Source organism: Anabrus simplex, chromosome 3 (genome assembly GCF_040414725.1).
Source record: "Anabrus simplex isolate iqAnaSimp1 chromosome 3, ASM4041472v1, whole genome shotgun sequence".
Lineage (NCBI taxonomy): Eukaryota > Metazoa > Arthropoda > Insecta > Orthoptera > Tettigoniidae > Anabrus > Anabrus simplex.
The window spans coordinates 382,875,563-382,892,000 of NC_090267.1; the positions used below are offsets into that span (position 1 = coordinate 382,875,563).

Genomic DNA, 16,438 nt, shown 5'->3' on the forward strand with positions numbered 1-16,438 from the left:
ATGGCGTGTTATAAATTATATTAGGCCATAAAAGTAAATATAGTTCTAGGAAATAGTGGGTGGGTCCCTAGCAGTCGCAGTGATCAATAGTTGATGCAGCACCACCCAATACTCACTCACTACTACATTTATTTCTCACAGTCTTCTCACCAAGGACGTGCTCGGGTGGTCTAACAATGCTGCCAGCCTATTCATTTGGGAACCAAGACTAGTCACATGGGACTGATAGCAGTGCATTCTATATTGGACAATGGAAAAGCTGAATTAATTTATATTTCGGGTCAGCGATAAAGCAGCGATTGGTCTGGATTGGTTAGGTACGACCAGTGGAAGCGACTGGTCTTCTGTGATCAAGCAAAGGGGGTCTGGGGCATTAAAACCTGTATCCACAACTGCATTAATGTATTATATTAAATTACTGCTGTTGTGTATTTGACATTGTTTCCTTTACATGGTGTTTTTTTGTTTGTGCTTTTATTCACTCAGGATTTGTAATGCAATCTAATTATCAGCATTGATGGCAATGACGCCACATTCTGTTCTCCTTGACCAATAGGAATGCAAGTAGCTATACTCCGCACTGCTTTACTTCTAAATTGACATTTGGCCGATTTGGACTGTCTGGTGGTTATGCGCTGAAACACAGACATCCAACCAACCCCAAGCTGCCTTTCATATCGGCAGAGTGCAATCTCGAAACATTGTTGCAAACTCTATTATTTACATTTACCACAGGGTTAACCTATCTCGCTCAACGTGTATGGTATTCGGCACGGTTCACGATTTTTTGGATTTTTCTTCAGTAATTTGTGTTTTTCATGTTAGTCTTTATCTCTCTAGTACAGTGTAGTTTACAGTTTAGCATAGCGTAAGTTAGTAAAATGCCGGTTTAGTAGTACAGTGAATGCAAAAAGCTGCAGTTTTATTTACGTCCGTGTATTGGTTAGTGTACTTAGTTTGTGCGTGTTTAGCATGTCTCAATGTACTTCGGGAAGGACGTGGCAAGAAAGTGACTTAGATCAGTGCAGTGTTCCCTTAGTAGGCCATAACCTCCTTGCTGTGTCAGTTATTAGCGGCGAGTGGTGTGTTATTTCCTTTCTCTTTTATTGTTAATAATGTATTCTTTTTTAGTGTCAGAAGTTGTTAGTATGTGTAGTTTTGTGAATTTGTTTCTAATCCTGATTTATTAGTTTTTTTGAGTGTGGTATTACATTTTACGAGGGCTGTTTACCGCGGTCGTATTGCATCACCTGTCCTTGCGGCGGCAGCGCGCTAGCAATAGAAGTACGGCAATGCTCATTTGTTTTGCGAAATGTCAGTTTAGAAGTAAAGTCGTGCTGCGTATACTTTAGCCACTGACAATGGCTGGCGCTGCTCTTTATTAGGTTATAAAAGTAAATGTACTTCTGGGGGCGGGACGATGGGTTCCTAGACATCGCAATGAATACATCCCTCCTCTTAAAAAGAATTCCAAGTAAGATATGCATTATTTTCACTTCCTTATAATGTTACAAACTTGGGTTGCACGGTGTCAACTTTTACCATCACAGTGAACACATCTCTCCTCTACAAGGTATTCAACATAAAATTTGTAACATTTCAAGTCCCTTATGATGCTATAAAACTTACGCTGCACGTACTATCTGCGCACTTTTTAGTGATAGATTTACACCTTAGTGCTGAAGTGGTCGACTTCGGTCATCTTCGAGATTCGTATTGGCAACCTTTGAAACACAAACTAAGAATTACTTATCATCGGTGTGCGACATCTGGCGTACACTTTAAGTACTCGTACTGTTGTTATTTACACAGTAAAGCCAAACTATAGAATTCATGCTAGGAATACGTTTCGCAACGGGAAATGTTATGTAGTATTATATATTGTGTGTGTGACAGTTGTTTGCTTAAAATAATAAAGGTTTATAAAATTCATATCGATCGATCACATTATCGATTCAATTCAGATTTCATTTCCATTCAGTTGGCAGTATTAACGGAACCCTTCTTACTTCTCCAACGAGTACAAAAATCTATCACTAAAAAGTGCGCATACTATACTGAATTTCTACCAATGTACGTACACTCCATCGGCAGGTATGCAAATGATTAGAGTCGCAATTCTCTCTGACAGAATGGTCACTGGAGTGCATTAGTATTGTTCATGGTTATAGTGTTGTTACGAGGCCTGGTAGGGTATATCAGGGGCGTGAACAGCATCAGATATTGAGTGATCACTGTGACGGATATGGAGATGCCGCTTACTTGTGTGAAACAGCACCATCAGCACATGACAAGACTTTGAAAAGGAACTCATTCTGGGTATCCATTTGGCCATCATTCGGATGTGACAGTGGCCCGATGCTGGTCTGCATGAGAATGTGGTGGCAGGCACACTGGTCGTTCAGGTTCAGGCCGACCACATCTGACCGCCACAAGGGAGGATCATCGTATAGTGCACCAAGCACATTGTAATCCCTTTGCATCTGCGCCTGCCATCGGACAACAAGTAATGGGCTCCCTGCAACATTCTGTGTTATCCCACATCATTGACTGGGAGACTAGCAGCAGCCGAACTAGGGAATTACAGTCCCATGTGTAGGCTGCCAGCTGCCAGCTGTGTTTGGCGTGGTGCCGTGACCGGGAAGCATGGACTGCTGATGAATAATGTTGCATTGTGTTCTGGACTACCCCGGATGACCATCTCCTGTGAGAACGGCGTGACCTGGGGAGAGGTCACATTCTTCCAATGTTGTAGATGCGTAGCGGTGTTATTCCTGGCGTCATGGTGTGGGGAGCCATCGGCAACTTAAGGCTGGTAGTGACTGAAGGGACTTTATGACGACACAACGGTACATCACGGACATCCTGCACCCTCACGCTACCTCTCATGCGACAGTATCATGGTGCCATTTTTCAATAGGACAATGCTCCTTCATTCATGGCATGTATCTGTATGAACTGTCCATATGATGAGGTATCCCCGTGGCCAGCAAGATCCCCTGAACTGTCACCGATAGAACATGTGGGACCAGCTCAGGTGTCATCTCTGTCCCAGCTAGTATCCAGGATATCAAGGAGCCGTTACAACAGCTGTGAGCCAACTTGCCTCAGGAGAGGATAACAACGACTTTATGACACCATTCCCAACCGAATAAGTGCATGTATCCAGGCAGAGGGTGCAAGATCATATTGATAAGTGGACTCGTACTGCCAAGTTTTGTAACTTGACTATTTTGTTACAATTAAAATAAAATTACGTACCCTCTCAATACGTGATCTCCTCCTCTTCTGGGTACTTCAACTTTTTTGTCAGGCAGTGAACATATGCAAGTTTTGTTTTTAAGTTAACCCAATCCTGGAAACATGCAGGATTAATGGACTACAAACTGCAAATGTGCAACTGACTATTGCAAACCCTTGTTCCAAACATAACAGACTGTACCATCTAAATGTAAATAAACTAATGCACATACCATTCGAGATCATGGTATTGTTTGTTTTGCCTATATGCAAAGAGTAATTGTACAATACATAATTCTTTAATTATTTGCATGTATGATTACGAAAGCTTAGAACCTGTATTTTGCTTCATCAGTGATCACGTCACAAATCCACCTTCTGCTTATCCTGCCTGTATTTACCCATTTCTTTCTCACTTTCACCCTATAGGTGGCGTGCTGACTAGCACTATTTCTCGCGAGAAATTGAGAGATGAAGAGAGCATTGTCCCCGCACTGTATGGCGAACAGTGGGTTGTAGGCCTACAGGTAATCGGGAGCTGAATGTTGTCTGTGCCGAGTATGTGAATAGCAAACCACACGCCTTCTCCATTCTGTAAATGTGTGTCAACAAGCAACCAGGGCGTTCATGTCTACCGGTCTATTTTGACGCAGTATAACAATTATAAAGGATATGCATTCTGCCATTGTATGAACTGGTAGGTACACGAATGAACAGGCTAAGTACAGAAACTGATGGCTACTGTAGGTAAACGTACCTGGATACTAGAAACGTGCATTATTCGAACTCGAGACTAGGGAAAATGTGCCTTGCTGCATGTGTAACCACCATTACACATGAGTGGAACGTGTAATCTAAAATGCTCGAGTTTGCTCCAATTCTTTCGACAGGTAGGTGTACATCGTTATCAGACCCCACATTCAATTTCATACGACCACTGCTTGTGTTTACAGATATTTTGGTGACGAAGGGAATAATTCCATATAATGTTATAGAGTATTCGCGTCATAATTAGGTACTTCGATATACGACGGGGCAATGTGTAACTGTCTAGTTGTATGCGAGACAACTTGAAGACGATGTCCGAAACGCAACGCAAGTCGCGGATGTCGGTTATTGTGAAGAGATGTCACATAGCACCGCCCGCTGTGTTGCTTGTATAGCCATATCAAACCAACAACCAACAGTTGGTAGCATTGTTGTTCCTCTCGGCGCTCCCTTTCAGTGCTACTAATGCGACAGTGAACTGGTATGCGCCACCTAGTGGTGGCCCGTGTTAATAAACTTTGAGTAAGGCGTATTAGGCTATAGTTTCGCCCACGTTTCTAGTATCCAAGTAGGTGTACATCCTATCTACAGTTATTCACAAATTATTCAGGGTTATTCAGCTAAGATGTCCACCTCAAGTAAGTTGTGAACAGTTTAAGATACAGACATTCTGTTTAGACTTTTGTTAATGGTATTAAGGGGTTTATAGTTAAACATGCAGTACTATACAGGCTTTTGACAGAATTTATTGGCTCACACATTTCCATATGAGATTGTTATTTCACGCAGTAACTGCTGCTGATATACTATCTCGTTTACACTCATAGTTAGTTACGGTAAAACTTTACTTCTCGCAGCCAACGTTTATAACATTATAGGGAAGTGAAAATAATGTAAATCTTACTTGGAATTCCTTTTAGAGGAGAGATGTGTTCATTGCCATGTCTAGGTACCCACCAGCCCGCCCCGAGAAATATATTTACTTTTATAACCTAATAAAGAACAGTAGCCGCCATCGTCCATGGCTCAAGTAGTTTCTTGCATTCTCATTGGTCATGGTGAACGGAATGTGACGTCATTGCCATCAATGCTGATAAATACATTGCGTTACCAACCCCCGGCTGAATAAAAGCACAAACAAAAAAACACCATGTAAAATTACAATGCGGCTTTAACCGTCCGGACCAATGGTCTTGTCCAGGTCTTATCCTAACCGTCCGCACGGCAAGAACCAGTCCAGACCAATCGTGTTTCCACATGAAACTAGAGGCGTAGGGCCGCTTCGCGGCTTCTAACCGTCCAGACCAATGGCCTTGTCCACGGCAAGAATCCTAACCGTCCAGACCAATCGTTTTGTCCACGGCAAGAATCCTAACCGTCCAGACCAATCGTGTTTCCACATGAAACTAGGGGCCTAAGGCCGCTTCGCGGCTTCTACCCGTCCAGACCAATGGTCTTGTCCACGGCAAGAATCCTAACCGTCCAGACCAATCGTGTTTTCACATGAAACTAGGGGCCTAAGGCCGCTTCGCGGCTTCTAACCGTCCAGACCAATGGTCTTGTCCACGGCAAGAATCCTAACCGTCCAGACTAATCGTCTTGCCACCAGCTATCGAAGCACCTCACTCATTAGTTCCTCCGTACAGAGGTTGGCAGCTCTGAGCATAGCTTCACAACATCCTTCCCGAGAAGGCTGCGAACGTGTAAACAAACGACAGTCGTTCCGCGCGCAGCTGAATGTTGCGAGTGCTGGGCTGCGAGAAGTAAAACATTGATGTTAGTTACTAGTACATCGCACAGCAGAATCGGTCTTGAGATCTGCGACATCAGTCTCGAGAGAGAGCGATGCCCATCACTACTGCTGACCAGATGCGACTGTTCACCATATGGATGAAAGTCTTGGCCAGGCCGAGGCTGATCAACATCTATTTGAGTGCGAGTGTAGTGGGACATTGATGATGATAGAATAGGCTCTGGAAGGGAAGCTTACTAAATAGAAGCAAAAACCTCATGACAAAAGTGAGACAACTTATTAATACATGAAGTCTGCTGTCCACAGTGAAGCACACAGTTCCATTTTAATAGTGTCTCTTAAGCCAAACATGTGATAATGCGAATGGCAAAGATGGCCCAACTGATTGATAATGAACCCGTATATTTCTTGCTGAAATAAATAGAACTAAGTTCAAAAGCTGGAGTAAGAATGGCTTTACTGTCAACAGACCAGAGTGGGGTGGAAGTGCTATTAAGCAAAGAAATTAAGACAGTGCAGGAGATATTTAATGGTTTGTTCCCTGATATCGATATTTCTAGCAATATGAAGCATGTGATCTAAACACAAAATGAAGTATTTACTCATTCAGATAAGGTTGAGATCTTGTTTTTACTCAAACCTTAACAACGCAAAGGGCTAAAGATGTAAAGAGTAAATCTTGATTTAATAATGCAACGACCTAGCTCACACGCCGTCACAGCGCACTACACACGGGTAAAACTTACAAACTTAGGTCAGGTTAATGACAAAGAATTGGGTAGTGACTGGATTGGTTAAGTCCGGCTCGTAAACAGACCATTGGTTTAACTAACAAACATAACATTAAGAGATGCCCGCAAATAAAGGTTAGAAAAACATACCTTTCTCTAAACTTCGAACATTCCTCGACGTCAATGTAATTCTAATACGATGAATAGCAGGTGCCTCAGTAGTAGGCTTTTCTGGATCCTTATTGTACGACTGAAAACATACAAAATTTAACTCACAAGATGGAACACGTGGTCAATAGCAAAGACACTGACAATACCTACTGGAAGGCGGACCAAAATACCGAAAATTAAACAATCAGTATTTGAATAATACATTACCATTCTATTTCCTTCAAACCGTCCTGGTCGAGATAATCAATTCAACGATAAGTAAACTGATCAGCGCTGAACCATCGACGGAATCAACCACACGGTCACGAAGCGTGCATCAAGAAGAGCTACGCGAAGACCAAACCCAGAGAGTATACATAATCGTTCGCGTAGAAGACGACTCCAAGAAATGTCAAAGAGGATTCATACGCGCACAAGCAGATTATTTGAGCAAGACCGAATCCATGAGGGTCTGAGGATTGGAGTCGGTCTTGATTTAGTCGACAGGTATTTAGTCGTCACTGGACCTCTGTTTTTTCACATATAAATAATATGCGTAAGGAATGGTACAAAATACAGTCGTCTGTGAGACAGTGAGCTGAGCGGATGTGCTGAGTGGAGCGCGGAGCAATGGGTATCACGTTGACACAATATAGGATAGCGATCGGCAGATGGAACTGTAAAAAGGGAAGCAGAATGGAAACAAGAATGGAGTTAAAGGGTGAAAAAAGGAAGAAGGTGGCTACGTTACTGGTGGCGGCGGTGGTGATGGTGTTGCTGATAATAGGAGGAGTAGAGATTAATCCCGGCCCAGGTCCAGTAGGTTCCATTGGATGGGAAGAGTACGAGGCGATTAGAGAAGAGAGGCTTGTCAGACGGAGCAAATAAAAGAAATGTTCCGAGAGTTATCCAGGGAATTTATGGACCTAAAATTGAGTGTTAAAGAAGATATTAGAAGAGGAAGGGTGTAATAAAGATGAATTAGACCTATTGAAGCAGAAGGTAAGAAGCCTGGAGTGGGACATAAGAGAAACGAAGAGAGCAGTCGAGAAGAGTTTACAAGATAACGTAAGAAAAAATATCTTCATATACGGTGTCCAAGAAGAAGAAAGAGAGTCTAAAGTTGAACTAGTGTACAAAGTGGTAGAAGTGATCCAGAACAGGATGAAGATCAACTTCAGTGAAGTTGATATTGACGATATACAGCGTGTGGGGAGAGTGAAAGGAAAGAGACCAATTAGAGTGAAATTACTATCGACACTGATGGCGGACATTGTAATAAGAAATTCGAGTAATCTAAAAGGAGAGAAAATGTGGATAAAACGGGAGATGGACAGGGAAGCCATAGAGAAGAACAGAATTCTGAATAGATATTTAAGAGAGGCAAGAAAACAAGGTCTTAAGGCATATATTAGAGGGCAGCAGCTGGTGGTTGGAAACAGAAGGTGGAATCGAGTGTGGGAGGCGGGAAGGCTGAAAAAACTTGATGAAGAACACCAACAGCAGCAGAACGTGTCCTTGGCAACAGTGGAAGTAGCAAGGAAGGTCAGTGACGTAGAAAGGAGTGATATTACGGAAGTGAGCGAAGTCCACATCACATCAGGTGCGGGAAGTAGGGATGTGCTGAACAGCAGTGCCAGCAACCAGGTGGGCGGAAATCGAGAGTCCTTGAAGAGTCATCACAACACAGAGATGGAGGAAGCAAGTAATGTGGCACAACTGGTGAGGAGTACAGTGAAATTTGTGAATGAAGGTAACAGTAGGCAGGGTAAGAATGCATCCTCTCCGAGTAAAAGGAACACAGAAAATAAAATGGAAAAAAGACAGGCGCTAAATAAGGAAAGATCATTAAGTTTGAAAGATCTGTGGGGAAAGAAAAAAGGCGTAGGTATGGAGAAAGGGAAGGATGACGGGAGAAAGGAGGATGAGGAGAGATCTGGAGAGGACTCACAGGGAAGAGTGACAAGGAGTAGAGGTGGAAATGGAGAAGCACAGGTGCAAAGAGTGGGAGGGAATAAATAACTAGAGATGGCGATAGGGGTGTGGAATATTGAAGGGTTGATGGGGAAGATAGGGAATAAAGAATTGGAGAAAACAGTAAAGGAATATGAGATTATTGCCCTAGTAGAGACGTGGTTAGGGAAAGGGATAGAAATTGAATGGGATGGGTATAGAGTAGTCAACGTGATAAAAGAAAAAAGGGGGAGAATGGGAAGAAATCCGGGTGGGATAACAGTTTTAATAAAAAATGAGATAGTAGAGAGAATACAGAATGAGGTAGAAGGGGTGGTATGGCTGAGAATTAAAATGGGAAATGATGCGAAGGAGGCAATTTGCCTGGCTCTATTATAAAACCATCCTAAAGACTCAACTTATGCGCATAAAACATTTTTTGAAGAACTGATTGAAGAAATAAACAAAATGGAAGGATTATATGTGGAAGATGGAATGATATTGTTAGGGGATTGGAATGCAAGAGTGAGTAATAGGGTACCCGATTATGGGAGAGAGGATAATGAAGTGAGTGAGTACAGAAGAAATAGTAAAGACAGAGATATAAATAGCTATGGGGTAAGATTATTAGAGTTATGTGCTATAGAAAAATTATATATTTTAAATGGATGGATGAAGGGAGATAGTAATGGTGAACTGACATTCATCACATCGAAGGGCGGGAGTGTAGTAGACATAGGAGTTAGCACGGAAATAGCTCTAAAGAAGATAATAAGTTTTGAGGTGATAGAATGTGTGATAACAGAACATATGCCCATCAAGATAAAACTAAGAGGGGAGTATGATGGAGTGAAGAGAAGGGTAGGAAAAAGAGACAGGTATAAGGAGGGATGGAAGTACATTTGGAATGATACTGCGATCGAGAGATTGAGAACAGAGTTAAAAGAGAGTGAAGAAAGTATAAGTGTTGAAAGTGAAAGGATGTTGGAAGGAGGGGATGTGGATGAAATTTTAAAACTAATAGAACGCCCAGTATGGAAGGTGGGTAAGAAAGTGAGAATAAGGGAAGAGATAGACAGAAACATAGGCACGGGGTTGTTTGATGAAGAGTGTAAGAGGAAACGAGTGGTTGTAATGACAGCTCTAGCGGACTTCAAGAAAGGAGGGGAACAAGGGAAAAGAGAGGAATATTGTAAATTAAGAAGAGATTACAAGAAGTTACTAAATGAGAAAAAAGTGCTGGAAAGAGGCGGAAGCTGAGAGAGTGAACAGGTATTGTAAAGAGAAAAGATTTGATAGGGTTTGGGAAACTATAAATAAGATAAAGAGAACTAGATCGACAGGGGGAGGAACAATGATAACAGAAAATGAGTGGATAGGATATTTTGCAGAGCTTTTGAGTGGGAGGGGAGAAGGTCAGGGGGATATGGAAAAGACGTATATTGTAAAGGAAGTACAAACAGGAGTACAGTTACTAGATGAGGAGATAACAAGTCAGGAAATAGTTAGGGTGTTAAGTAAAGTAAAAACCAAAACGGCGGGTGGGGCAAATGGTATTACTGACAGGATATGGAAATAAGTAGGAGCAAATGAAGTAATGTTGAAAGTGATGGTGAAATTTTTTAACAAGATATGGGAAACGAATAAATTCCCTAGCGAGTGGAGAAAAGGAGTACTTTGTCCTATATATAAGAACAAAGGAAGTCGAAGTGATCCAAACAACTATAGAGGAATAACACTCCTGGACTCGCTGTCGAAGGTATATACAGGAATTTTAGCTAATAGGATTATAAATTGGGCAGAAAAATATGGAAGGATTTCGGACTATCAAAATGGATTTCGAAAAGAGAAAAATACTGTAGATAATATTTGGATTTTGGATACTTTAATTACGAAGTATGTGAAAATAGCAGGGAAGAGATTATATGTAGCAGCAATAGATTTAGAGAAAGCCTTCGATGCAGTGAATAGAGAGGCGTTATTTACTAGATTAAGAGAGGTTGGGTTATCGGAAAAAATGAGCATGGCAATAGAAGGAATATATGAGAAAGTATTGGTGATGATTAAACTAAAATGGGGTGGGTTGAGTAAGTGTATGGAATCGAAAAGGGGTGTGAGGCAGGGTTGTAAGCTATCACCGATATTATTTCTATTGTTTATAAATAATATATTGGATAGACATGGAGGCGAGAGATGGCAATGCCCTTGGATTGGGAAGAGGGCGATACCGGGGCTGCTATTTGCAGACGATTTATTGATCTTGGCATTAACAGCAAAGGGGTTGCAAGAAGGGCTAAATGAGGTAGTGGAATATACTAGAAGATGGGCACTCAAGATAAATGTACGGAAGACGCAGATAATGATATGTAGGAAGAGGAAAGCCAAAAAAGAAAAGAAATTCTGGACAGTCGAGCAGCAAGAAATCAGACCAGAAAAAATGGAGTACTTAGGAGTTATAATTAGTAGTAACGGCACGTTGGAAAATCAGATCACCAGAGCCAGATATAAAGGGAGGGGAGCACTGGCAGTAGTGGGGACATTAGAAAATAAATTTCCGGATATAAAGTACAAAATACAGAGATTGGTGTTCCAATCAATGGTCAAAGGAAAAATGTTATATGGGGTGGAAATATGGGGATTAGAGGAAAATAGAAAAGAACTAAACCAGGCGGTGGCGAAATTTAGTAAGATTATTATGGGTGTCCCAAACTGTACTGCAAATGTGAGGGCTAGATTAGTATGTAAAGAATCGGCAGACACTACTATAGCCAAGAGGGTGATGAAGTATTGGATGAGATTGGAAGAAGGGAAGGGAGGGGATTTAGTACAAGACACATATAGGTTCCAGAATAACATGGAGAATGAGAGGTATTGGGTAAATAAGTGGAAAAATAAAGTACGAAAACTGGGGTTAGGAGATATAGGATATGAGAGGTGGAGAGAGAAGAAAGAATGCTTGCTAGGGGCTTTACGTCGCACCGACACAGATAGGTCTTATGGCGACGAGGGGATAGGAAAGGCCTAGGAGTTGGAAGGAAGCGGCCGTGACCTTAATTAAGGTACAGCCCCAGCATTTGCCTGGTGTGAAAATGGGAAACCACGGAAAACCATTTTCAGGGCTGCCGATAGTGGGATTCGAACCTACTATCTCCCGGATGCAAGCTCACAGCCGCGCGCCTCTACGCGCACGGCCAACTCGCCCGGTAGAAGAAAGAATGGGTATGGAGAAGGGTTATAAGGAGAGTTGCCGATATAGACAGACAGAGTTTAATAATGGAATGTAGAGAAAGAGCCTCACTATCAGTATTAAACAAATTGTTAGAAATCATGAACCCGAAAATCGAAGTTGAGGACTGGAAGGGCAAAAGAGGTCTATACTGGTGGATTTTTGGAATTCCTAGAAACAGATGGTGGATAGGTACAGAAAATGCGGGTAGATGTATTCTGTGTGGAGAAAGATGGTCGGACCTACATATATTCATCGAATGTAGGGAGTTAGAAGAGTTGAAAAAGAAAGCGTTGAGTAAAAAAAAGATAGAAAAAGTAGAAAAAATTGAAAAGATGACGGTATGGCTGGCCAGAGAATGGGGAAGAGGAACAAATATTTCTAAATATTTAAATATGGTTAGAATGAGATTTATGAAGAAATTAAGAGAATAAGGGGTAAAAGAGGGTTACAGAGGAAGGAGAGGAAGGAGGTAGACGAAACTGCTAGGTTATATAAAAATGTATGACAATAAGAGGAGTTCGGAGTACAATCTGATTGTATGATGAAAAGAAGATTTGTATATATTTGGAGAGGATTGCATATGTGAGAGAACGGAGGTGGTAGTTAATGTTAGAAAAAAAGGGATAATAAAGTAACGAGGGCTGTGAGAAGAGGAACTGTTGGACTGTTTAGAAACGGAAATAAGCGGAAGAAAGAGAAGGAATAAGGGAAAGCCAGGTTTGATTGTTGGCAATTCGATGGTTTAAGATGTAAGTTCAAAAAAAATTTAGAGAGTAGTTTTTAGTTTTAGTCTAAGAGTCGTAAGAAGAGGAAGGAAATGTAAGGAATAAGGAGCTAGAGAATTGTCAACAAATACATTTGTAAACAGCGTTTGAATATTAACGATAGGGTTAGTGGACAAGAAAAGGTTTTTGGATAACATAATAGTAGATAATTTTAAACAATGGTTTAAAATTTTAATAAGTAATGAGTGGCCGTGAGGAAGAGGAACTGTTGGACTGTTTAGAGATGGAAAGGATTGATAAGTGATGTGAGGAAACAAGGAAAAGACAGATCTGATTTGTGGCAATTCGGTGGTTTAATATGTAAGTTCAACTATAAAAAAATACAATTAGGAAGTAGCTTTAGTCTAAGAGACGAAAGAATAAGAAAGAAAAGCGACGAACAAGGAACTGGAAATTGTCAACAAGTACGTTTGTATACAGTGTATAAATATTAACTATACGGTATAGTGGATGATTATCTGTAAAAGTTAGCGAATAAGTATTATAAGAGAGATGGACAGAGGCAAGGAAGAGTAAGAGGGGAAGATTGGGGATGGAAGGGGGGAGGGGTATAAGAGACAGACGGGTGGGATGGTACAGTCCCATCCCTAGGTGAAAGAGGAAACATGTCCGCTCACAGAATAACCAGTGAATCAAGATGGTGGCAGGAATGGAGTAGGACGACACGATTATAGGCGGAGCAGTAGATAAATGCGTTACGGATCGTATGATGGACCGGCATCCGCATCTACGATTCGCCACGTAAAATGAGGAGAGAAGTACGAGTTATAGGTGGGGGTAATATCTAACCCGGGAGGAGTGGCTGATATTCGGTCTGGGTGGGATGGCTCTCTCCTCACAGGGAATGCCGCGTGCAGCCAAAGTTTCTTTTTCTTTATGTTTAGTTAGCTGTAGAGAGTAGATATGGGTTAGTACATTAGAATTAAGGTAGGGGATGCCCTAACATGCGGAGGTGTTCCTCGCTGGATTCCGCCGGCATGGACACCACTAAATAAGTAGAGTAGTTAGTAAATTGTTTCGTTTGGTTTAAATTATTTTGTGTGGTTTTTTGGGTTCATAGTTAATAGTTTTAGTGTAGATAGTTAGAGCTTTACATTATATATAATAGTATGTTAGTTTATATTGTTTTGTTTGGTTTATATTGTTTTTTTTTTTGGGTTTATGTGTATTTTATGTTCTTTATTGCCTGTAACCGATGGTGCAAACTAGAGTGGCAATAAAGAGTTATCTATAATAATAAAAAATAATGGTACAAAATAAGGAACTAGGAACACAGACAAGGCTTACACAGATGAAATCACACCTGCTTATATTGTATGGAGTAATAAATAGGTTACACCATTGCCTTACGAAGGCAGTGGTTACACGATTGTGAGAGACTGCACAAAAGTTGCGAGATGTACAGCAGATAAAGGTATCATGCAGTGGCGTATCCTGGAATCTCCACGGAGGCATGCAACTAGTAACCATGCAGTTAACACAATGTATTAAGTAAATTTCAATTCTACTCACCCTAATTACATGTAGGTGGACTCGAGCCAAACAGTTTTACTGTAAGTTTCTGGATTGAACGTGCGTACACAATTCTTGTTTTCTGTTTTTAAATTTACGAGGGTCCGCTTCTGTGGTGTAATGGTTAGTGTGATTAGCTGCCAACCCCGGATGTCCGGATTCGATTCCCGGCTCTGCCACGAAATTTGAAAAGTGGTACGAGGGCTGGAACGGGGTCCACGCAGCCTCGGGAGGTCAACTGAGTAGAGGTGGGTTCGATTCCCACCTCAGCCATCCTCGAAGTGGTTTTCCGTGGTTTCCTACTTCTCTTCCAGGCAAATGCCGGGATGGTACCTAACTTCAGGCCACGGCCGCTTCCTTCCCTCTTCCTTGTCTATCCCTTCCAATCATCCCATCCCCCGCAATGCCCCTGTTCAGCATAGCAGGTGAGGCAGCCTGGGCCTGCTATGGACCACGTGGTTCTTATCTCTAACAGCTTTCTTCTTTGACCAGTACTCCTTCATCCCTGCACTGTGAAAGTCTTTACGCTCCTGGGTCCATTTCACACCTCCTCCCGGACGTACTGTTTTTTCTGTTAGTGACTGGAGAGAGTTTGATGTTTTGATCAATGTTCTGTACCTATTCCTGTCATAAATTTCACTGGGAGCAATGTCCAATACTTGAAGTTCTTTTCTGACGAGTCTTGCCCACTTGGCATTAGTCGCTTTCCCTCTAGAGATGGTGTGGAAGATTCTGGAGGTGAGCCTCTGATTGTCCATTCTCATGACATGACCGTAGAAGTTCAATCTCCTCTTCCTCATAGATGTTGTAATGCTCTCCAATTGTTGGTACAGTTCGTTCTTGTGCCTGATTCTGTACTTGCCTTCTTCTTTAATAGGGCCCATGATTTTTCTCAGGATCTTCCTTTCCTTCAGCTCCAGTTTTCTAAGTTGCCCTTTTCTTACCATGTTTAGGCATTCTGAGGCGTATAGTACTGACGGTCTCACTACAGTAGTGTAATGCCTGATTTTGAGGTTAAGTGAGAGGGATTTGGATTTGTACATACTCTTACATAGGTGGTAGGCATTTTCCAATTTGATGCATCTGCTGTTCATTGCCTGATCTTCATTCATGTTTGGGGTTATCCATTCTCCTAGGTATGTGAAGGAGTTAGTCCTTTGTACTGTTTTGTCCCCCAGTGGGATTGATTTGGGTGCATCTTTGATGTTGGTGATAAACTGTGTTTTGTTGATGGCGATCTTCAGCCCTACTTTAGCTGCTATGTGGTCGAGAGAGGAAAGTTGGTGGATGGCTTCCTCCACAATGGATGCCAGGAGTGTAAGTTCGTCTGCGAAGGCTAAACAGTTGACTGTTAACTTGTCTTTCTTGTAGTTAATTCTCAATCCAGAGTCACCCTTTAGCATTTTCGTTCACTCACGAATGACTTTCTCAAGTAGGCAATTAAAGAGGATTGGAGATAGGCCATCCCCTTGTCTAACACCTGCTTTGATCTCAAAGCTCTCGGACAGTTCCCCTCTGAATTTGATTCTGGCTGTAGTGTTGGTAAGAGTTGCTTTCACTAGATTCATAGTTTTCTTACCTAGTCCCAGTTCAGCAAGTGCCTGGAAGAGTGACTCTCTATCTACTGAATCGTAGGCATTCTGAAAGTCAACAAATGTTGCCACGTAGGGTGAGGCGCTTAGGATTTTGTAAGTGATGGTGGTTTTGAGGTTCAGGATTTGTTCGGCGCATGACCTTGACTTGCGAAACCCAGCCTGGTACTCTCCGATGCAGGAGTCTAGTTGAGCCTCTACTCTTGTGAGTAATACTTTGGAGAGTATCTTGTACGTCACTGATATAAGGGAAATCCCTCTGTAGTTGTTGAGATCTGATTTTTTTTTTTGTGTAACGGGTGGATGATAGCTGAGGTCCAGTAGCTAGGTAACGCTTCTGTCACCCAGATGTTTGATATGAGTTCATGGATACTTTGGATTGACTCCTCATCAGCGTATTTCCAGAGCTCTGCTATGATTCCATCCTCGCCCGCTGCTTTGTTACATTCAATTCTGAAATGGCTTTCTGGATCTGCCCCTTTGTTGGTGGGAGAGAGTCCGACTTAGTAACATTCTGAGGTTTGAAATGCAGTTTCTCCTTGGGTTCCCATGAATTCAGAAGGTTGTTGAAATACTCTGCTAGAACTGTGGTGCACTCTTCATTGCTCATTTTCAGCTTTCCGTCAGCTCCCCGAAGGTGAAGTGTAGGGGCTGAGTAGGGTGTTATTTGAGATTTAAAAGTTTGGTAGAAGTCTCTAGTGTTGTTTCTTTGAAAATCCCTCTCT

At 41.8% G+C, this 16,438-nt stretch overlaps 1 protein-coding gene across 1 annotated transcript in view; it reads right to left on the reverse strand.

Annotated features, from left to right (window-relative positions):
• RpS20 (ribosomal protein S20) overlaps nucleotides 1-7,028 on the reverse strand; it is a 28,471-nt gene extending 21,443 nt beyond the window's left edge. The window contains exons 1-2 of the mRNA XM_067143323.1: nucleotides 6,871-7,028; nucleotides 6,643-6,742 (exon numbers count right to left, since the gene is read on the reverse strand). Coding sequence (XP_066999424.1) covers nucleotides 6,643-6,742; nucleotides 6,871-6,873 — 103 coding nt within the window. The 5' untranslated portion in view covers nucleotides 6,874-7,028. The remainder of the gene's footprint in view (nucleotides 1-6,642; nucleotides 6,743-6,870) is intronic.
• Between the last annotated feature and the right edge of the window lie 9,410 nt (nucleotides 7,029-16,438).